This window comes from Sporisorium graminicola, chromosome SGRAM_22, assembly GCF_005498985.1.
Source record: "Sporisorium graminicola strain CBS 10092 chromosome SGRAM_22, whole genome shotgun sequence".
Classification (NCBI taxonomy): Eukaryota; Fungi; Basidiomycota; class Ustilaginomycetes; order Ustilaginales; family Ustilaginaceae; genus Sporisorium; species Sporisorium graminicola.
In genome coordinates, this window is record NC_043731.1 from 128,458 (window position 1) to 150,317 (window position 21,860).

A 21,860-nucleotide genomic window follows, 5' to 3' on the forward strand; every position below is an offset into this window, starting at 1 on the left:
GACGCGTGCGGCTTGTGACTGATGTCGATACTCGTCGACGTTGTCTTTTTGAGCGGCGAGCTTTTGCTTAGTGCCCTCCCTCACGCCTGACTCAGACACCATCCCACCGCCACCGGATGACAGCAAGGCAGTGTAACACACATGTCCCGCTAGCGGTGTCGGTCAGATCGCGGCTCTCGCATCGGGTCACACTACCCTACACACGACCCACCGATCTTGCTTCATTCAGCTTTGTTCCAAAAACAATTGTGTGTGTGCCGAGATCTTTGTGGGGCTCAGAGAGTGGGAAATGACGAAGACAGTGAGGAGGTGGGACTGGTGGGTGTTTTCGCTGCGGAAAGGGTGGAGCCGTGGTTGCCGGTTCTAGTTACCGATGGTGTTGCTTCCCACGGCGCTTCTCACAGCCACTCACGACACTGTGTGAGAGATGGTGGGTACCTTTTTTGTGCTGCCTCCTCCCGCACAGTGCTGACCGGTACGAGCGCTCCGAAACCCACTCGCTGGTCAAATGCCCTTTGACCCCCTTTACCTCGGCGAACCTACCTCTGCCTCGACCATATAAAACCCGCCTTCCTCTCGTACCTCTACTCACCTTTGCACAGAAAACTCCTCCTTCTCTGTTTGCGATCCCGCCGGTCGCAGAGGCTCTCTCACAAGGATGATTCTTCATAGAGCGATCTTACTCGCCTCGGTCAGCCTTGCGCTCTCGCTCTCCGCCTCCGCCAGCCCCAACCCCATCAAGCGCAGCGCGGAACCAGCAACGCCCGAGTCTGGCCCCAACAAGCCCGGGTACGATGGCAACATTGCGCCCGGACCCGTCTTCCCCAAGATCAAACTTCACCATCCTCCCCCTGTCGTTTTCAATGCGAACGGTCAGAGGGTTGAGAACCGGCCCGGGATGAACTGCAGAGGCGATCCGCCAAATTTCCCGGATTGTACTCCACCCAAGGGATCTCCCACGTCCGATGGCTCTGATGATTCGCTGCTCGAGCCTTTCAAGCTCGACACCGGCGTCAAGAAACGTCAGCTGGACGGGATGGACGACGTCTACGCTCGCCACCATCCGATCATCGAACAGCGTTCCATCACGTCAGACAAGCGTGCTCTCGAGCTTCGCGGTTCTGGTGACTTTACCGATAGCGTCGACGGGCCGAGTCTGGAGGAACACGTCCTTGAGCGTCGTGGAGGCGAATACTCCGGAAGCTTCAACGACGAGGACAGTGATCCGAACGGCGGCGAGAACATGAAGGATGGCCGAGACTTCCATGTGGGCCACAACGACGAGGGCAAGTTTCCTACTAAACGCTCCTTGCCCCAAAATCAGCAGCACGTCGAGCGCCGCTACTGGGGTGTCGGGGAGACTGCCAAGTCTCCCTCTGGTGCTCTTCAGCTTGGCGATAAGCATTCCAAACGAGACGAGTTGAACGCCCGCGACGCTAATTTGGACGATGGCTACAACGACCAAGACGACCATGATGGCGGGGAGGTCGATGGACACCATGGACCTCAGTTAGGCAAGGCAAAGCACGTCAAACGCAATTTCCTCAGTGCCGATGAGTTTCGTACTTACGGCGATCCTGTTGGGCGCGAAGATCCTGATCATGCGGACGACGGTATCGAATGGGGCCCTCCCAAGCGTGCTCTTGAACGTCGTTCTGACGCTCCTTTCCCGGAACACGGCAATCCCATCTTCTGGCACCAAAGCGGGGACACTGGTGGCATTCCCAAGCAGCCGGACAAACACGAGGTCCATTTCGTCGGCTCCAAGCGCTCTTCCAAATATGGTCAGCCACGCACCGAGGAAGCTGTGGCGCCCAACATGCTGAGGGACACGATCGAGAAACGTTCTCCTCGGGACTGGGCTCACTTTCCTCCCGACACTTTCTCACCTTCTTCTCCTTTTTTCGGGTCTCCTGCGCCGGACTCGACCTGGACGGAAGCGGCTGTGCGACCAGGCCAAGTCAACAAGCACGGCCTTCGTTTCACTGGAGCTAAGCGTTCCGTGCGAGATGTCGAAGCCTCACCCGTGGTGTTTGGAGAACATCCTCACGACGAAACAACGATCGACATATATTCTTCTCTGCGTACCCAGCCCGCAGGAGGTGCCGATGGTGCGGGCCTGTACGGAAAATGCCGTTGCAAGGCCGACCCCAGCGAAACTCTTTGGGTCAACGGTGCACCGGTTCGCTCGAACACATGCCAGGGCAAGTTCGTCGCCGAGGCCGAGAAACACGGTGTTTGTAACCACACCACCCCCACGACCGTGGCTTGCGTCGAAAGTGGCGGTAAGACTAGCATGTCAGACGGCGATACTCAGTGGTGGGAGCAGCAGTTCTGCCAGAGGTGTAACAATGCTGGTGGAATCAATGACCTCGCCTTCTGTCAGGGCTCTCACCACAAGGTCGAAATCATTTCCACACTAAGTAAGCAGGCCAGCGGTGTTTTCTACGGAATGTGTACGTGTCCAAAAGGTCCAAACGACTTGACGTGGGACAACGGGCCGATGGACAAGGGCACGTGCGTAGGCAAGTTCGGCGTGGAAGCGTCAAAGTACGCCCAATGCTTTGTCGACAAACACACGGACACGATCCATTGCATCGAGGTCGGCGGTAAAGAGCAGATGACCGACGGCGACAACGAGTGGTGGGAGCAGGCTTTCTGCCAGCGGTGCGTCGATGCTGGCGGTGTCAGTGAGAAGGGCTTCAGATGTCCTGCTGGATACACCAACACACACAAGCTCGAGCTGACCCCGGATGGTGGCAATCGAGCCAATCTGGATGGTAGCGTCCATCCTGCGGGTAAGAAGCGATCTCCACTTCCCGCGCCAGCGACGCTGGAAAAACGCGTCTACCAGAAGAGTTACGATATCGATGTCTACTCCACTCTGTCAAGCCATCCCAACCTTGGAAGTGGACCGACAGCCAATGGGGCGTATGGCCATTGCACATGTTCCGAAGAGGACGGCGATGAGACGTGGGTCAACGGTGCGCCCAAGAGCACAAACTCGTGCCTAGCCAAGTTCGTCCGAGAAGCGCAAAAGCACGGCAAGTGCGAAACTGCAACGCCGGACCAAGTCACTTGCATCGAGAACGGCGGTAGCACCTCGATGTCGGACGGTGACAGCGAATGGTGGCAGAAGCAGCTCTGCAAGAGGTGCCATGATGCGGGCGGTATTTCCGATCCGTTTTACAAGTGTTACTAACTCATTCATCGCCTGTCCTCCAATTGGTGGATGTCGAGCTGCTTTTGACGGTGATCCAGTGCAGCAAAAGTGAGGTTCTCTTGGCCGTGTAGCTCATTGCGGACGGGATGCTTGGTCTTGTGGCCTTACCTTGTTTTCGTGGCTGCAAAGTGTTTCTATCCCCCCGACTCGTTCATGTCCAGCTTATGTCGTTCCCATCATGCTCCGCGCTTGCTCCCTGTGTCATTTCATCATCTTCCTAGCTCTTTCTCACCTCCGTCCTCTTTTCAATTCAGTCGATCCTCACTTGTTGTTGTTAATGAACTGAGCTGAGTTCAGGGAGAGTAAAAACAAAGGCAGTGAGTACTTGTTCGTCGACATACATCACCTGCCGATCATTCCGACTCAGTCTGACATTGAGCCTTCCCCGCTTGTGCTAGAAATGATTCAGTGAGCGCGATGCAATTCCTTGTTCATGATCAGCAGTATTGTTCCGAGTGACAAAGCACACAAAGGGAGCCTGTTTGAAGGAGAAATATATTTCTGTACCGCCCTTTGTCTCGAGCTTGTGGTAGCAAGAAACGTGCTCTCTGCAACAGAAGCGAGCGCGAGTACTCTGTTTCCCTTTTCTTTTCTAAGATGCTCCTTTTCGTGATTTCTTCTGGCTTCCAGTGCTGGAAACCTACATCTGCACAAAAGGGTATAAATAATATTTTTTCGGCACGCCAGCTGCGCACTGATCTCTTTTTCTTCTCGCCCATCTCTCTTTTTTGTTTTTTTTTGGTGTTCTTCCGCGCCTCCACCTGCTTTCGACCTCACTGCTCACCACCATCAACTCGTTTCTCTCAAGCACCGACACGACACAATGATCGCACGCAACTTCTCCAGGACGCTTCTGCGCGCCGCTCCTCGCGCAAACACAAACGCAGTGGCTGTCGCCCGCACCTCGATCCGCCCAGCAGTCGTCTCGTCGCCGCCGCGTAGCATCGTCCCCGCTTACCGTGCCTTCTCTGCTACAACCCTTGCTCGAGGCCAGGGCGAATACGATGCGGAACTGAGCGCCCGCCTCGCTCAGGAACTGTCGTACGAACAGGAAAACTCGAATCTGTTCGTTGGCGACTCGCCCACCAACGAACCGGGCTTCGTCACCGAGTTCAAGCAGATGGGCGTATGGAAGCTGCTCGACACGCCCGGTCAGGACGAAGTCTCGCTGGAGCGTCAATTCGGCAACGAACACATCAAGGTGCTCTTCTCGGTCGGCGACATCGACACGAGCGGCCCTCTTTCCGAGGAAGGCGAGGACGGCTCACCGGAAGGACCCACCGACCAGCCCGAGAACCCGCCGTTCCCCGTGCGCGTCTCGGCGACCATCACCAAGCCTTCCGGCGGCGCTATCATGATGGACGCATTCGTCCAGGACGGCGAGTTCAACATCGACAACATTGCGTTCTACAAGGACACCGAGATGGCCACCAGGATGGACGCCGATGCCGACTTCAAGAGGAGAGGCTTTTACTTGGGGCCGCAGTTCGACACGCTCGATGAGTCGGTGCAGACGCAGTGGCACCAGTTCTGGGTCGAGAGGGGCGTCGATGCCAACATGGCACTGTTCATTCCCAACTATGCAGAGTACAAGGAGCAGAGGGAGTACTGCAGCTGGCTCGCCAACATGCGCGACTTTATCGATGCTTAACACGCGATGACGGCGTCGGCGTCTTCGGTATTGTTCTTGCTTCAAAGTTGTACTGTCCATAAAATCTTTACCGCTCTTTCTTTCATAGCGTGTTGTTTGTGTCTGGTGGGCCTCATGCTGGCGTGTGACAAGAGAGGAGAGCGTTCGATGAGAGCAAGAGACAAGAGGTGTTGGTTGTGCGAGCGGCCGGTGCTGCTCAGATTGTGAGTTTTCTATTTACTAACATTTGGACTCCAGCACAAACCCGAATCCCGGACTTATTTTTCTGTCAGCGAAAAATTTGGGCGGGTTTTTCTGCGTGGAAGAAACAGGGAATTCGCAGTTTCAGGGTCTCTCTCTGCTTTCTTCTCACGGGCTTCTTCTCGACCCACACACCTCTAACCACATCAAAATCAACCCCCTTCTCCCAAGATGTCGGACACAGAGGCCCCTTCGAATAAGGCACCCGCCGTAGAGGCAGCGTCGACCGACCGACCGCTAACCAACAAAGAAAAGCGACAGTTGGCCGTGGCGCAGAAGCGAGAGGCCAAGGAGCAGGCAGCTGCGCGCAAAGTGGGCAAGTCTGCCACCGATGGCGAATCCGCCCCCTCAGGGCAGAAGCGTAAGCACGACGCTACCGACGGTGGTGCCACTGAGGACGGCGATGAGGCCGAAGAAGAAGTGGAAGTGGTCTCGCACAAGGAGCTACGCCGACGCAAGAAGCAGGCCAAGCTCGACGCGCTGTCCGGCGCTACCACGGGCGGCGACGGCGACGATGACGCCGCGCCTGCGGATGCCAACGCGCTCATGCATCCCTCGCGCGCTGCTTCGGGCAACAACGCCGCCGCTCAGCCGCGCTCCGGCTTCTCAATCTGGGTGGGCAACCTGTCATTCTTCACCGCACCCGCCAAACTCGTCGACTGGTTCAACCAGCGCGGCATCGACGGCATCTCGCGCGTCAACATGCCCAAGGGCATGCGCAGGGCCGAAATGAACAGGGGTTTCTGCTACCTCGACCTGCCCTCGAAAGATATGCTCGTTGCGGCGCTCAACCTGTCCGAACAGCCGCTGGATGGGCGCAAGCTGCTCATCAAGAACGGCAGCGACTTCACGGGGAGGCCGGACATTAATACTAGTGCCTTGGGCATCGCAAGGGGGCTCCCAAGCGCCACCACCTCGCTGCACACCCGACGCGAAGATGATGACGACGATGAGGAGGAGGCAAAGACGGCAGAGCGGGAAGTGAATGGTAAGGGCGGAGACGCCGAGACGGCGGGGGAGGAGAGGAAGGGCAAGACTGGTTTGACCAAGACCGCGCAGAGGATCTTACGCGCGCAGAAGAACCCGCCGAGCATGACGCTCTTCCTGGGCAACCTGAGCTTCAACACCACCGAACAGGGCGTTCGGGACTTGTTTGACCATTCGGCGACCAAGCGCAATCCCGCACCCAAGATCAAGGCCAGCAAAAAGACCGAGCGCAAACCCAAACGCAAGTCTTCCGCTTCCTCCTCCTCCTCTTCCTCTTCATCATCATCATCCTCCGATTCCGACGACGACTCCGATTCTGACTCGGATGCTGGATCCGACGCACCCAGCAGCAGCAGCAGCAGCAGTGATTCCGACGACGACAAGGACGAGTCAACACCAGCCGACAAACCCAAAGCGCCCTCGCAAGGCGATGTGACCCCCTCGCCCGCCGGGATCCGCAAAGTGCGCCTGGGCACGTTCGAAGACGCGCCTACCAAGTGCAAAGGTTTCGGCTTCATCGACTTCCACACGGTCGAGCAGGCGACAGCGTCGCTCATCGACGCGCGCAACACGTTTCTCGATGGGCGCAAGATCCTACTCCAGTACGCCTCGGCCGACGCAACGCGCAGGGGCGCGAGCAAAACCATGAAGACGGTCATCGCCAACAAGCGACCCAACGAACTCCGGGTTGGCTTCCAGCGCAACAAGCCCAAGCGCACCTACGGAGCTGCGGGAGAGGGCCCAGAGGCGAGCGACGAGGCGAGCGCGCCCGTGCCCGGCTCGTTCGACCCGGACGCGCCGCTCCCCAAGAAGCACAAGGAGACCAAGGAGGAGCGCATGGCGAGACGCGCCGGTGGTCCCGGTGCGGCAAGACCGGTGGCGAGGAGGGCCAAGCCAGGCGCAGCGCTGGCGAATGCGCAGAGAGCGAACACGGGCATTGTCCAGAGCACAGGTACCAAGGTCACTTTCGACGACTGATCACACATTCAACCTCATCGTTCCATTTCGTTTTTATCGCACCCCTGTTGTCAGTCCCGTTCTTCCATCCATTCTTTGCTTGAAAACCTGCACATTCTCATTGCTTGCTCGCTCGTACAGCGGTCTTCTGCTTTCGAACACATTCACAGTGCACCGGCGCAACGCTCTGAGCTCAAACCTTGAGAAACAATGCTGCATCTGCAATGCCACACTTTCCCCCCTTCCCTCCTCCCGTGAGAGACCCTACACAACAGCATGGCGAGCAAACGCCTCGAGCGGCAGCAGCAGCGCCTGCCACGCGCCTGCGCCGCGCACACAGTGCTGCACCTCGACCAACGCGTTCGCGCTGTAATGCTTACCGACGATGATGCGGTACGCATAGCCGGTCAGATCGCTGTCCGCGAGCTTGCTACCGAGCGTAGAGTGTCGGTCGTCGATCACGATCTCGGTCGCTTGGTCGGTGGACCAGCCTTCGTCGTCCGGCGCGCTCGGTGCGTGCGTTTCTGTCTGCGATGGGACTGCCGCGGCGGCGGCGACGTCGGCGTGTGAATGCGGGGGGGTGTTGTGGGCGACGACGGAGGCTAGAACGGCACGGACGCTGCAGTCGTTCTTTCTGGCCGACGCGATGATGTGCTCCCAGACCGCGTGCGCCGCTGTGAGCTTCGAAGGGTCCTTGGCGTCGCTGACGATGATGGCGGCGGTGAAGGGCGCGACTTGGGCAGGCCACAGCAAGCCGGCTGCGGCTTTCTTGGTCTTGCCCTTGCCCTGGCCCTTGCTGCGGGTTGCTGGGGCGTCCTCAGTAAGCGTGGCGACGTCGCGGTTGAAGACGCGGTTGAAGTCCGCCGCCGCCTTCTGCGCCAATGCGCCCAGGATCCGCGACACGCCAATTCCATAACACCCCATCTGGAACGGCACCCTGCCATTCGCCAGCCGCTCCACACCGCGTGTCTCGGCTGTGACCTCACTCGACGGCAAAAACCCAGCCTGCAGCGCTCGGCTGTACCGCTCTCCCAGATAGAACGTATGCCCGACCTCGATCGCTCGCGTCTCCTTGAGCGAGTTATGTGCTTTGCACGACGGACATGTGTCGTGCGCTTGCGCCGTGCGCACATCGACGAGCGTCAGAGGTGGCGCGACGCCGAGTGGCGACGTGGCAAAGTGGCCGAATTGGGTGGGAAACAAATCGACGAGCGGCAAGTGCTGCGATGGCTCCGAGTGCGCTGAGCGCCGAGAGGCGAATGTGTTGACAGCGTCGATCAGCGCATCGTTGAGTTCGGCGGGGTCGAGAGAGGCGCATTCAAAGTCGGAGAGGACCGAGAGAGTGGTAAAGCGCACCAGCGGTCCCTCGGGTCGGTCTTTCCAGTCCCAGCTCGTCTGTGGACCAGAAACAGGTGATGCCGAGTCGTACAACAGCTCGATCTTGTCTTGCGGGTGCTGTGGCTGATGCGGCTGCTGCTGTGTCATTGTGGGCGGCGGGTGAGATGGGCTGGTGCTGTTGAGCTTGGCGACGAGCTTGTCGAGCTTGGTCTCGTTGAGCGCGCGCGCCGACGGTAGGACAATGGCGTGCATGGCTTGGTCCTGCACTTTGACGTCCGTGCACCCATACAGCAGCACCCTAACGTCGGACGCTGTGACAGGCATGTGCGCTGGATCGGGCATCGAGACCGCCTTCTCCGTGTTGGCCGTATACTCGCAGTTGGTGCACGAAATCAACGTATCTTCGCCCGCGGCGTCTTGGACGTGATACTCGTGACTCTTGTTCCCCCCAATCGCTCCCGTATCCGCTTCGGCTGCCTTCCACCTGCCCGAGTGGCCAAAGATGCGATCGAAAATGTTGGCGTATGCACGCCTCACCTCATCGTACGTCGCCATGGCATCGCTCGCGCTCTTGTCGAACGAGTATAGATCCTTCATGAGAAACTCCTTTGTGCGCAAGAGGCCCATCCTCGGACGTGGCTCGTCTCTGAACTTGGTCGTCACCTGGTACAGGCGAAGCGGCAGCTGACGATCCGAGTCGATCTCGTGAGCGACGAGTTTGGTCACCTCCTCTTCGTGTGTGGGGCCGAGGACGAATTCGGAATCCTTGCGGTCGCGGAGCTTGTACAGTTCGCTGCCCATAACACTATAACGCCCTGTCTGGTGCCAGAGCTTGGACGGGAGCAGATTGGGCAGGGCCAAGCGGGTGGCGGAAATTGCAGAGAGCTCTTGGTCGATGATCGTGGTGATTTTGCGGATGATACGGAGCGCGTTGGGGAGTAGAGTGAAGACGCCAGACGACGAGGATCGGATGTACCCGCCACGGAGCAACAGCTGGAGTGAGGGTAATGGGTCATCGTTGGCTGTCTCACCGGAGGAGGAGGAGGAGGATTGAGATGCCTTTTGAGTGGGTGAGAAGTGCGTTGACAACCGCAAGGGTTCAAGTTGTTTGCGTGCTAACCGTGATGGTGTTTGTGGCAGTGAGTGTTGAGAGGTGGAAGCAAGCACGCTTGAATTGGCAAAGGTGCGCAGCCGCTGACGAGACGAGCTTGCAATCGCGGAGCATGACCTGCCGCAGATGCTCTGTCGGGACGCCATCGTGGTAGCGATACTGCTTTTGCCTCTCGGAACTCCCCGAGTTTTCGGATCGTTGTTGCAAAGCAAGCGTGAATCAATGCAGTAGGCGCATCCGATGTAGAGCCAGCCTGCTGTACAGCATCTTTTCAAGGGTCCAATCGAGTCGTGAGCGCCATTTCTTCTAATCCACTCTGCTGACTAATGATTATTATAGGCGTCTGTGGCCATTTCAAATGAAATTCACGGTTGCATTCGAGTATTCAAGTCGGAGCATCCGATCGGGGGCGGCATGCTGTCGGGCAAAATCCTCGCGAAATGCACGCACACAAGGGACAACAAATCGGATGACCGTTGAAGCCGACAGCCGGAAGCAGCTTAGGTGAGATGCACTGTTTGGGTGGGACATTTTCACCCGCCCAGAACCGGTCTTTTGGAGCCAAACGCTTTCGTCATCTGGCGCGCGCGCCCACAGCACAATCAATAACACTCTCAACGGGGGCACATGTCCCTGCAGTCACTTGTTGTTCTTCTCAAAGGCCCGGTCTGGCCCGCCCGCTCAATCGACGTTCCCAGGTCCGAGGGCGCCGCTCCCTATGCTGTCCAAGGGCGTGTACAGTTGTCTGATTGGCAGTCAAGGAACAACTAAAGTGCGTAACTCGCTGTGGTGAATGCGAAAGTCACTCTAGGTAGGACGTGACCGCAACACCCATTTGTATAGATAGTAAGAGAGATAGAGAGCGTTCGTTGTGTGTGGTGAGTGCGGTTGCGTGTCCAAGCTCGGCGCGCGTGCAGGAGAGCCAAAGGCGGGGGGTGCGTTCGCTGCTTTTTTCAATGTCAGCTGCTTGCTGTGTGCGTTGACCGCTTTCAACTGGGAATTTCGGCAATCCCAGCTGGCCGTTCCGTAACCGCACTCACTGGCAGCAGTACAAATACTCTGCGGGAGCCCCGCATTCGCCCACCTCACCCGCTATCACCACCACCATCGTCAACGCCTTCACGCATTATCCTCGTTGCACCTCATCCATCCACAATGTCGCTCCGTTCTTCCTCGAGCCGCCTCTTGGCGCGCGCTACCAAGACCGCCGCCGCCACTGCTGCCCCTTCTCGCGCTGCCGCGGTTGCCGCACCACGATGCCTCAGCACCGCCTCCAACCCGTGGAATGCGGTCGCCAACAAGCCGTCCGCTCAGCGTCTCGTCTCCGCCGTCCGTGCCTTCTCCTCCTCCTCCTCCGCTAGCGCCGACTTTGAGTCGCCCTTTGGCGTCAACTCGCTCAGCAAGTTCACTGAAGAAGAAGAGATGCTGCGTGATGCCGTTCAGCGTTTCGCGCAGGACGTGGTGGCCCCCAGGGTAGAGGCCATGGACGAGGCCGAAAAGATGGACCCAGAGGTCATCAAGGGTCTGTTCGAGCAGGGTCTCATGGGTGTCGAGACGTCGGCTGACCACGGCGGTGCCGGCTGCTCGTTCACCGCTGCCGTCATCGTGATTGAGGAGCTGGCCAAAGTCGACCCCTCGGTCTCGGTGCTCTGCGACGTGCACAACACGCTGGTCAACACGGTGGTCCGCAAGTACGCCAGCAAGCAACTGCAGGACAAGTACCTCCCGCAGCTCTCCGAGAAGACGCTCGGCTCGTTCTGCCTCTCGGAGCCTTCGTCCGGTTCGGACGCCTTCGCGATGAAGACCTCGTGCAAAAAGTCGGACGACGGCAAGACGTGGACGCTCAACGGCTCCAAGATGTGGATCACCAACTCGGCCGAGGCCGAGTTCTTCATCGTGTTTGCGCAGTCGGACCCGTCCAAGGGCTACAAGGGCATCAACGCGTTCGCGGTCGAAAAGTCGATGGGTGTCGAGATTGCCAAGAAGGAAAAGAAGCTTGGCATCAAGGCGTCGTCGACGTGCACTCTAAACTTTGACGACGTCCAGGTGCCTGCCGAGAACCTCATCGGCGAAGAGGGCAAGGGGTACAAGATTGCCATCGAGATCCTCAACGAAGGGCGCGTGGGCATTGCCGCGCAGATGCTCGGCCTGGCGCAGGGTGCCGTGGACAAGGCGGTGCGCTACGCCGCCGACCGCAAGCAGTTCGGCAAGAAGATCACCCAGTTCCAGGGCATGCAGTTCCAAATCGCTCAGATCATGCTTGAGATCGAAGCCGCCCGCGCCCTCACCTACAATGCGGCTAGGTTGAAGGAGGAAGGCAGGTCGTTTACCAAAGAGGCGGCCATGGCAAAGCTCTTTGCCAGCCAGGTCGCACAGCGCGCCGCGGGCAGTGCCATCGAGTGGTGCGGCGGCGTCGGCTTCACCAGGGAGACGGGCATCGAAAAGTACTGGAGGGATTCCAAGATCGGCGCGATTTACGAGGGGACGAGCAACATTATGCTCGAGACTATTTTCAAGTTGGTCGAGAGGGAGATGGATCTCAAGTAACTTGGACGGAAGCGAGCGGGCGAGCGGGCGAGCGAGGAGCATGTTTTTGTTTTGCTTTGCAGGTGTGTCCTTTTTTTTCTGCAACGAGAAGAAATCGTTTTGCAAGTTATCTCGAGAGTGGGTGTGTGTGGTATTGTGACAGAGAGAGAGAGAGAAATTGGGAGGCAGGCTGGGAACCGGCGTGTGTTGCGTGCGGGTCGAAGGCGGGTCGAAGTCTCTGGTGTGACGGAACGTAGGTAAGGCGAAAGGGAGGCATCAAACGCAGCGGCCGCCGTCGACGGGGAGGTCGATGCCCGTGATGAAGCAGCTGGCCTCGTCGGCCAGGAACAGGCAGGCGTTTGCGATGTCGCTTGCCTCGCTCAGGCGGCCGATGGGGATCGAGGCGTTGAACTGCGCCAGCTGCTGGGTCGAGACTGCGTCGCCTGCCTCTTTGCTCCCTGCGAACTTGGACAGGCTGGCCAAGTGCGCAAAACCCCACAAAGAAAACGGTCAGAATGCGGACCAGGACTGTCTTGAAAAAGAGAAAGAGAGAGCGTTGTGAGAGGGATCGAGGAAACTTACAGGGGTGTGTTGCCAGCGACGGGGCAGACCGTGTTGAACCTGACCTTGTGTGGGGCGTATTCAACGGCGAGCGCTTTGGTGGCCGTGCTGACGGCACCCTTCGAGGCATTGTCTGTCGAACCGGGCAGCCGGGGTAGCAATCTCGTTAGTAATCATGTTTCTCCCTCATATCTGCGCTTTCGCTTTCTTCTTTCTTCTGCTAAGTACAGGTCCGAGGTGTTGGCGTTGGGATGTTGTGAACTTACACCAAACCAGACCAGGCCGGGGCCTCAGCGCCGCAGTCGAGCTGACGTTGATCCAACTCGCATCTCGCACGCCGCCGCTGCTCTCGAGCAGCTCGCGCAACACGACCTCGACGCTCAGGAACACGCTCTTGACATTCACCGTGAACACGCGCTCGAACTCGTCCTCGGTAACCTCCAGGGTGGGTTTGTTCGAGTACGTCCAGCCGGCGTTGTTGACCACGACTGTCGGCGGGGAGCCGTAGATTTCGATGCAGCGGGACAGGGCGCGTGCCCAGTCTGCGCGCTGCGTGATGTCCGCTTTCAACGCATATGTCGAGTGTTGCGGAACTGGATGCGGAGGGGAAGAGCGGGGGATGGGGGAGATGGCGAAGGGGTCGTAGGCGCCGTCGGAAGCGAGCAGGTCGAGCACGAGCACTTTGGCGCCCTGGCTGACGAACAGCGAGACGATGGCCGCCCCGAACCCGCGTGTCCCTCCCGTGACGATGCACACCTTGCCTGCCAGTCGGCCCTGACCCGGCGCTTGCCCAGCACCAGCATTACCGGTGGTGGCTGTAGACGTCGACATGGTTTTCGTCTTGCCTTTGGCGCTTGCAGTCGTTGTGTGTCTTGTTTCCGCGCACCCTGGTGCGTACTCTGGTCTTTGCTCGTAGGCCTCGCTGGAAATCGGTGCAGCAAAAGGAACGTTGCTTGTCCGCGTCCGAGTGAGAGAGGGAGGATGGTGATGGCAAAGAAGGAAGTCGCAATCCTTCGTACCGCGCCCGGAAGATAGAGTTGGACGAGGCGCGGGACCGTGCGCTCCCGCCCATTCCGGCTCGACGTCGGCGTTGTTCAACACCTTGTGACCCTGTCGCTTAAAAATTTGCGGGGCAAAGCCAAAATATCTCTCTCTCTATCTCTTCCACTTTCCTGATTCTGAGTGGCTGACACCACAGGTCAGAGGTTCGCTGAACGCTGCTTCGAATTCCAGAATGTGAAGACAAGAAACTAACCGAATCCCTCTGAAGGGGGAACAAGAGGGAGAAAGAGAGACCCAGAGACAGGCAATGGCCGACGTGCCCTTGGCAGGCGGCGTTACTCCGACGGAGAATCCTCAAATCCGCCTTTGTTTTTCTTCCCGCTGCTGCTGCTGCAGCTTTGACTGCAGATGCGAGACCGTGATGCGTCGGGGTTATGCTGCGTTAGACGCTCCTCTCTCTCGAATTGCAATTTCGATGGTACACCAACAGCCCCCAACCCCCCCCCCCCCTTTCCTTCTCTTCTTCCTGACAGGCCATTGCTCACTCTCGCTCGCTCAACCTCTCCCAGGCAATCGTCTCATCTCAATCCACACGCAAGCATCACACCGCATCTCGACAACTCAAATCAAACAAGCTTCTGTTGCAAACCTACTGCACCAAACCCCACCACTACGCAGCGACATCCAAGCCAGCTTCACCCGTACTGCTTCGCCTTCTCCGCACCCCCGCTGCCCCCGCACTGCCACCACTGGCCTTGTTCAGCCCAGACGAGACCTTCCTCGCCGCAGTCCCCGCCTTGCCTGCCTTGCCCGCTGCTGGTGCTCCGCCAGTCGGTGCCACGGCAGCACGCTTCGCAACCGCCGCAGCGGCTCTGGCAGCACTCGCCGCGGTGGGTGCGGTCAGCCGGCTGGCCGGGCGACTGCTCGTGTTGACGGTAGCAGTGGTGCTCGAGTTGCTCGAACTGCTGACGGTTCGCGCTGTTCTGGGTGCAGCGGTGGCGGAGCGCAGGTCGGCGACGCTCTTCTGCGCGCGCACCGTCGGCGGTCGTGGTGCGGGTGCCAGTTTGGCCGATACCGAACGCTGTGCAGTGGAAGCCGCGGGGGCAGCGACTACAGGTCGCGCAGAAATCGGCTTGCGTACGGTCGTTACTCGAGCCCCATTCGTTGAGGAAGCAACACCGTTGAGCGTGGGCTTGGACTTGACCGAACGAAGCACCTTCGGGCCCTGTTGCGCCATCGTGGTCGTCGATACACTCGCGGTGAGCGGCGCTCGATGCACCACCGCCGCCGGCGCTCGAACAGGTTGCATGTTCTCGTCATCTTGCCACATCTTGGTCTCGCTCGCTTCCGGCTGTGCGGCTTTGGGCAAAAGCTTGGATGCGGGCGAGGGAGACGGACGACGAGTCGACACACGCTGAGGCGAAGCGTACTGTTGAGGAATTACATCAATCACGCCTAGCACCTCGGCGTCGCTGATCTTTGCCATCGATGTCGACGACGCCATCATCGCAGACGTAGATGGTGCGGGCTTGACGGGCGAAGCGTTCCTCGATCCCATCGCTGCCACCCTTGCTGTGACGGGCGAAGCAGTAGTCGACATGCGAGGCGATGCAGAAGCGACGGCAGCAGCTGTGGTCGAGGGAGGGGGACTGTGACTCGAATCCCGCAATCCGTATCTATCTCTGATATTGGGCGAAGCCCGGAACACCTCGGGCTTGGGACTTGGGCTGGCGGTCGGGTCGCGGCGACTCGAGCCTCGCACCGGCGTAGAGATTGTGGCCGTGGCAATGGTGTTGGCTCGCGTTCGACTGTCGAATCCTCTCACCCTTGCTACGGGCGACGGCGTCAGGTTCACCATGGCCGCTTTTGGAGAGGCTCTGGGTGTAGTAGATCCGGCTACAACGTTGATGCGCGATTCGACCAACACTCCAGCTGCAACTCTTGCTGCAGTGCCATCCATCGAAACAGACACCTGACCTCCATCGCGCACCTTTTCGTCGTCATCCAGGTTCTCGTCTGCTTCGTCTGTGACAGCCACGGGAACCGAGAGACTGGAGGAAGACGATGCTTGAGGTAGAGCGTCCAAATGCACCGACTGAGACGAGAGCATCAGGTGGTTGTTGAACGATCTGGTAGCTGCAGGGTACCGTCTCGAAGTGAGCTCGAGGCGTGCCACGGTAGCGGGAGCCTGAATGGCAGGTCGCTTGCGCGTAGGAGAAGGAGACTTTCTCGGCTGCCCGACACATGGCGCTGGCTTGACACCAGGCGCAGCGGAAGCAGGCACCACTCGCGATGATCCGCGCTGCGCTTTGGGAGTGACGGGTTCAGCACCGTGGACATCGACGTAGCTCGCAACATCCGACTTTTGTTTCTGTCTAGGCCGCTGCTCGTCCTCGTCGTCCTCATCGTCATCGGTCTGCTCGTCCGCAGCGTCGAGCTTCTTGCGCGTCTGTCTGTGCAGCTGAGCATGTTTGATATCGTCATCGAGGCTGACATCAGCGTCGGTGTGCAGCTCGAAGCTGTCGTCTAGCGCGGCAGCGTTTTTGGCAGCATCCGAGCCAGCCGCGCGACGCTTGATGGATGCGCGTGTGGCAGGAGTCGCCGCAGTGGCGATCGAGGCGCTGGCAGCGTTGGCAGCGGCTTGAGCGGCAGCTTCGATCTTGGCGCGTTCCTCGGCGATAAGCTGCTTGGCCTCGTTCATGGCGTGGTCGCGAACGCCCCACTTGATCCACTCGACAAAGTTCTGGTACATAAAGTGCTGCTGCGGACCGACGACACAACCGGGGCGCATGAAACGCATGAATCCGATCGCCTCACCTGCGCTGAATCCATGCTTCCACACGAGATACGCTCCGATGAGCACGCCCGTGCGTCCCAGCCCAGCTTTGCAATGCACAGCTACAACGCCGTCCTGCGCAATCACCTTATCGGCTTTCGCGATGAACTCGGTGAGAATCTCGTCCGTGGGGTTGGAGCCATCGTCGAAGTACATGTCGCTGTGATCGATGCCTGCGTTGAGGAAGGCTTCTCGATCGTAGAGCGGATTGTTGAGGCGCACGACGAGCTTGATGCCGCGATCCTTGAAGTAGCGGATGGTTTTGCCAAACAGCTTGTCTTCGCCAGGTGGGCGGAAGGAGTAGGATGCTGGCAGACGACCTTCGCCTACGCGCAGCGCTTCGACGTAGTTGCGGTCGTTGGGCGAGGCAAAGGCGATAAAGTTGGGCGTGATCCAGTTCCAGTCGCCGTTGGAGACCTGTTCGTATTTTTCGTATTCGTCGAGGTTGAAGGTGGTGAGATCGAGCAGCCCTTCGTTGATGGCACGATGGACGCCATAGAGGATGTCTTGGATGGATAGGTTGTAGTCTGCGCGGCCGTAGCCAGCATCACGAAAGGGTTTGAACTCGACTTCGGAGATCGGGTAGAATGCATCTGATGGAGTGACCTTGCCAATGATCATTGCGTAGAGCGTTACGAGCAGAGCAGCATTGGCCTTTTGCGCCGGTGCATCGGTGGTGTAGAGGACCAAGGTGGCATCCTGCATGTCTGGGTCAGTCAGCATGTGGTGAACGTGCAAACAGAAGCGATAGAACATGCCGACGTTAAGTGGACCCCAATCGAACCAGAAGCTGAGATAGACGAGGTCGTGGTCGATGTTGAACCAGTGCAGCCGTGACGGCTTGGTCTCGGTGGGATCGACATACTTTTTGATTTCTGCATCGTCAAAATTCTTGCGTGCGGCTGCTTGGCCGTCGTCCTCGTTGAGGTCGTCCTCGGAGGGCAATTCGCCGTTGAACCAGGTGAACCAGAGGCGCTTGTGGATGCGAATGAGCGGATGAGCGGGCCAGAGCTTGTGCGGAGGGGTGTTGCGAGCAGCAGCGTGTCTGGAGGATCGGTGAGGTGTAGATGCAAGATCCTCGAGCACGGCGGACTCGATGAGAAGGTCGTCGGGGTGGGGGGTGCCGCTGCTCTCTGCATCCGATTCGAGAAAGTCCGAGTCGTCGGGAGCGATAATGCGCGATTGTCGCTCCTCGAGGACAAAGGCGGATGTGGAAGCCATGGTGGCGCAGGAAGGTGTGAGGGTATGCAGAGAGATGATTTGATGCTAGAGCTATGCCTTGAACTGAGTGATGCCTATGAGATGCCGTCGTAGTAGATGAGATGAGATCGAGCTTGAGATGATATGGTAATGAGAGGAATTCTTTACGTTCGAGAAGGAACCAGAGCGCACCGATAAGTTTTTGTGTAAATCCACTCTGCTAAGCTCACTCGAGCTTGACGACCCGCAGAGCAGAGGATCGGATGGAATGGGAGAAGAAGAGCAGCGGTGGTGATAGCAGAAGAGGAAAGCAAAGCCAGAAAAGCACAAAGCTTGTTTGTCGAGTTGCACGGCGATTGCGAATCCCAAATGTGCATTTCGGATATCGGAGTCTCCGCTCGCTTTTCAAAACAACACTTCCCCCCTCTCTCTTCTCTCGCTCTCTCGCTTTGACAAAGCAACACTGCAGAGAGAGCCTTCCTTCTGTTGAATCAGCCGCGAATTTCAGCCTCAGACTCGAATTTGGCCTTGTTTTGGTTTCCAAACACATCTTGACTCCAGGGCGCGTCTTGAGAGCCTCTTGCGCGTGACACTGGCCCATTTTGTGATGGAAACTACAACTCAAATTCAGCTTTAGTGTCAGTTTCTCTACTCTAACAAATTGAAATCATCACAAATCATCACAACTACGCCAACCAACTAGCCTCTCGAACTTGCTCACAAACGTGGATATGACTTTGGCACCTCTTCGGCACGCTCGCAATGAGCAGAGAGGAAAAGAAAACAGATCTTCTTGCTTGGCATTCTTCAATCGAGAGTCGCGTTTCTTCTAAGAACCATCATTCACTACTTGACCTTGACCACCACAAACGGCACCTCGACGTCTTCGCCCTCGAGATCGTCCGCCATGATCTCGACAATCACCCACTGCGCGTGCTTCGGGATGGGCTTCTTGGACACCGTCTCGATCAGCGTGCTCATCTTCATCTGCAGACGCTCCTGCCTCTTCTTGGCCGGCAGGAACGCCGAGAACAGCATCGACACGCCCGAACTCAGCATCGACACCTCCAACCCGTGCTGCTCCTTGAACAGATCCAAAAACTCCTGCAGCGTCACGTCCTGCTCCACCTTGAACCGCGACCACAGCGTCCATTCCGTGTCGTTGTACTTGAGCTTCTGCGCCGCGATCGGGTCACTGAACGCGATGAACGGCAGCGCCAGGTTGACAAACGCGTTCGAGTACGCCTCGAGTGTCTTCTTCTCGTCCAGCAGCTTGTACAGCTCCAGGTTGACCAGGCCCGTCGCCAGCGCCGTCGTGGTGGCAATCGCCGGAATGATCTTGCCCGCAATACCCTTGGTCTGGTGCTTGTCCGCCGGCGAAATGCCATAGTTGCTCGCACGCAGGTTGGAAGCAGCCGTGATAAAGTCCATGTGGTGGTTCGTGTCGTCGTCCTTCTCCATCTCGATCGGCTGCAGACGCACCCCCGCCAGTGATGACGCCTCGGGCAAGCTGCTCGTGAGCTCGGTCAGGTCGCCGGAATCTGCTGCTGCGCTGCTGCTGTTGTTGTTGGCTGCTGCCGCCTCGTTCTCGTTGGTCTGGATCTTGACATTGTCCTTGGGCACAAACGCGGGCACCTCCATCGACGACAGCACCTTGCGGAAGAGCGCCTCATCCGCCTCGCCCTTCAGGCCGTAGTTCTCAGCGTGCAGCAGCGCAGCGCTCATCACGTACTCGAGGTGCGTCGGGTCCTCCACGTCGAAAGTCAACGGCTTGGGCGCACGCTTGGGACCCGACCAGAACGGCTGGCCACTCGACGTAACCGCATCGGCGGGCAGCGAGTGCAGCAACTGGCGGATGTTGTTGCTGTAGTTCTCCTCGAAGCGCAGACGCGCCCAGTAGATGCACTGCTCAAACGACTTGGGACGCTCGTCGACAAGGTACTGCTTGATTTGGTCCAGCTGCTCCTTGGCGCCTGAGCCCGATTTGAGCGTCGTCTCAATGTAGTCCGGCTGCGTCAGGTACTGGTTGACGTTTTCGGCGGGCTTGAGGAAGTACTCGTCAAACTGCTCGCGAGCCCACTGGATCGTGTGCTCGATCGCGTTGGGGAAGTTCTTGAGCGTGCACACCGGGATCGACTTCTCGGGAGGATCCTGCGACGACGAGTACGACTCGGTGAGGTGCGGCACCACCACCTGCGTGTTTGCCTTGGTGCCCAGCGTGCCCGACTCAAGTAACGGCTTCTCGTAGTAGACGCAGCGACGGTCCATGTACTGACGCGCCTGCACGTTGTCGAGCGCGTTGGTGACACCGGTGAGCGAGGCGAAGAACTCGTCGCCGTAGACGTCCTCGGTCTCGGGTCCCACGCGGTTCTGGTGGCTGTGGATCTTGCCCTTGAGGTCTGGGTTCATCTCGGCCACGGCGGCGGCGGCCGTGTCGGCCTTAAAGTGACCCACGTCCTTGGAGCGGAAGAGGAACTGGCGGTTCAAATTGGACTTTTCGATCGTGTCCATGTCTGTGACGTGGATGGCACCCTCGGGACCGCTGCCGAGACCCATCATGCTCCAATTTTTGAGCATCTCGCACCCGATGGCACCGGAACCCACGAGGAATTGACGGGTGTTGGCAATCTTTTGCTGGAAAGTGTGACCAAATACGGCGATTTGGCCATCGTATCTCGAGTTGACGGGCGCAAACTCGCTCTCGGGAAGACTGGTGATGTTGTCCGGCAGCGACTCGAGCGAGTCGACGTACAGATGCTGGACGAGGGGGTGGAACTTGCCCGAGCATGCCTTGAGCACCTCCTGCGCCACGAAGCCACCGACGTACGCGACCATGGGAGACAGGTCACCTTGCGCCTGGAAGGCGAGCTCGCGGATCACCTTTTCAGGCAGATCGGCCGCATTCTGACCGGAAGCCTCCATGATGTGCTTGGTGAGCTCAAGCACCTGATCGGCATCTTGCGCATTCCTCGGCGCAGGCAAGCGTCCGTTGTTCTGCTGGAACTGCGAGAGCGCCTGGAAGCCGGCGTGGAGGGCGGCGGGGCGGTCAAACTTGGCAAAGTCGGCGATGAGAAATTCGGGCTGCTTGTCGCTCTCGCGCAGTGACTTGAAGGCGATCTCCTTGGGCATCTTGACCTGCTTGAAAATACCACCGCGCTTGTACTCGCCGAGACCCTTTGTGCTGCCGATCGTGAAGGTGTAGGGGCCCTTGACGGTGACTTTGCGTGGCTGGCTGTTGTTGAGCGCCTCCATGCCCTGTACCTCGGTGAACGCAACATAGTCGCCATCCTCGAGACCGTGACGTGTCTCGTCGAGCGTGGTGACGAGACCCTCCTCGTCCTCGCTGGCGATGGAGACAATCATGCCGGAGAGCGGCTGTTCGCCGGTAGGGTCGTTGCAGAGGAAGTTGGGTCCAAAGTCGTTGAACACGGAACCAAAGAGACCGCGCACCTCTGCCGAGATGAAGTGGGTGGAGGAGCCATGGGTGATGTCGTTGATGCGGAGCTGCTCGGCGTAGAGAGCGTCGGTCAGGACGACGACCTGGAAGCGGGCGAGCACCTCCTTGTTCAGCTCGGTCTCTTCGAGCACACGGATGGGCACGTAGGTGTTGAGCTCGGCGAGACGAGGCTGGGTAGCGTGGTCCCTGCGTGCACCCGCAGAAACATCGTCTGGACGGAGGAAGAACTGTGTACTGAGATCGGAGATGGAGACGGGGGTGGGGTCAAAGATGGTGATGCTCTTGACACCGGCGAGCGCGACGTTCTTTGCGATTTCGGCGCCGAGACCGCGGAGACCGACGACGAGCACATTGCTGGCCGCCATGCGCTTCATGGCATCGTGGCCGAGCACGTAGAGCTGACGGCTGTAAAGACCCTCGTCGATGGCCTGTTCGGGCTGGTCGACCTTCATATCGTCTGCGGCCGCCATCTTGCTATTGCGGTGAAGAGGCTCCTTATTCAGTCGTTCCAATGAGAAGAAGTAGATCCTAGAGGGTGACAGTTGACGTTGAGCGTTGCTGACCTTTGGTTTTGCTTTTGGGAGTGGTGCTGGGTGATCGCTGCGTGTTCTGGATGGAGATGGTTGCAAGCAATGAAGGACGAGGGAGAAAGGGAAGGAAGAAGCGCTTGCTTGCTTGCTTGCTCACCTTGCGCTGCCTCTCTCTCCCACTCGTTGGTAACCGCGCACGGAACGCGCTCTGCTGCTGCTGCTGCTGCTGCTGTTGGTAGCT

General features: G+C 58.5%; 8 protein-coding genes across 8 annotated transcripts; 4 read left to right on the forward strand and 4 right to left on the reverse strand.

The window, feature by feature from the left end:
* Window positions 1-658: 658 nt before the first annotated feature.
* EX895_003664 (uncharacterized protein) lies at window positions 659-3,202 on the forward strand (the record flags this gene model as incomplete). Its single annotated transcript, XM_029884262.1, has 1 exon — window positions 659-3,202. The coding sequence occupies one exon, from the start codon at window positions 659-661 to the stop codon at window positions 3,200-3,202; it is 2,544 nt and encodes an 847-aa protein (XP_029738972.1).
* Window positions 3,203-4,046: 844 nt separating this feature from the next.
* EX895_003665 (uncharacterized protein) lies at window positions 4,047-4,874 on the forward strand (the record flags this gene model as incomplete). Its single annotated transcript, XM_029884263.1, has 1 exon — window positions 4,047-4,874. The coding sequence occupies one exon, from the start codon at window positions 4,047-4,049 to the stop codon at window positions 4,872-4,874; it is 828 nt and encodes a 275-aa protein (XP_029738973.1).
* Window positions 4,875-5,285: 411 nt separating this feature from the next.
* EX895_003666 (uncharacterized protein) lies at window positions 5,286-7,079 on the forward strand (the record flags this gene model as incomplete). Its single annotated transcript, XM_029884264.1, has 1 exon — window positions 5,286-7,079. The coding sequence occupies one exon, from the start codon at window positions 5,286-5,288 to the stop codon at window positions 7,077-7,079; it is 1,794 nt and encodes a 597-aa protein (XP_029738974.1).
* Window positions 7,080-7,322: 243 nt separating this feature from the next.
* On the reverse strand, window positions 7,323-9,653 carry EX895_003667 (uncharacterized protein; the record flags this gene model as incomplete). Its single annotated transcript, XM_029884265.1, has 1 exon — window positions 7,323-9,653. The coding sequence occupies one exon, from the start codon at window positions 9,651-9,653 to the stop codon at window positions 7,323-7,325; it is 2,331 nt and encodes a 776-aa protein (XP_029738975.1).
* A 1,009-nt stretch (window positions 9,654-10,662) lies between these two features.
* On the forward strand, window positions 10,663-12,054 carry EX895_003668 (uncharacterized protein; the record flags this gene model as incomplete). The annotated part of the gene is made up of 1 exon (XM_029884266.1): window positions 10,663-12,054. One exon carries the CDS (start codon window positions 10,663-10,665, stop codon window positions 12,052-12,054), a length of 1,392 nt encoding a protein of 463 aa, XP_029738976.1.
* Window positions 12,055-12,309: 255 nt separating this feature from the next.
* Window positions 12,310-13,425, reverse strand: EX895_003669 (uncharacterized protein; the record flags this gene model as incomplete). The annotated part of the gene is made up of 3 exons (XM_029884267.1): window positions 12,310-12,508; window positions 12,616-12,727; window positions 12,861-13,425. 3 exons carry the CDS (start codon window positions 13,423-13,425, stop codon window positions 12,310-12,312), a joined length of 876 nt encoding a protein of 291 aa, XP_029738977.1.
* An 841-nt stretch (window positions 13,426-14,266) lies between these two features.
* On the reverse strand, window positions 14,267-17,653 carry EX895_003670 (uncharacterized protein; the record flags this gene model as incomplete). Its single annotated transcript, XM_029884268.1, has 1 exon — window positions 14,267-17,653. The coding sequence occupies one exon, from the start codon at window positions 17,651-17,653 to the stop codon at window positions 14,267-14,269; it is 3,387 nt and encodes a 1,128-aa protein (XP_029738978.1).
* Window positions 17,654-18,478: 825 nt separating this feature from the next.
* EX895_003671 (uncharacterized protein) lies at window positions 18,479-21,559 on the reverse strand (the record flags this gene model as incomplete). Its single annotated transcript, XM_029884269.1, has 1 exon — window positions 18,479-21,559. One exon carries the CDS (start codon window positions 21,557-21,559, stop codon window positions 18,479-18,481), a length of 3,081 nt encoding a protein of 1,026 aa, XP_029738979.1.
* Window positions 21,560-21,860: the final 301 nt, after the last annotated feature.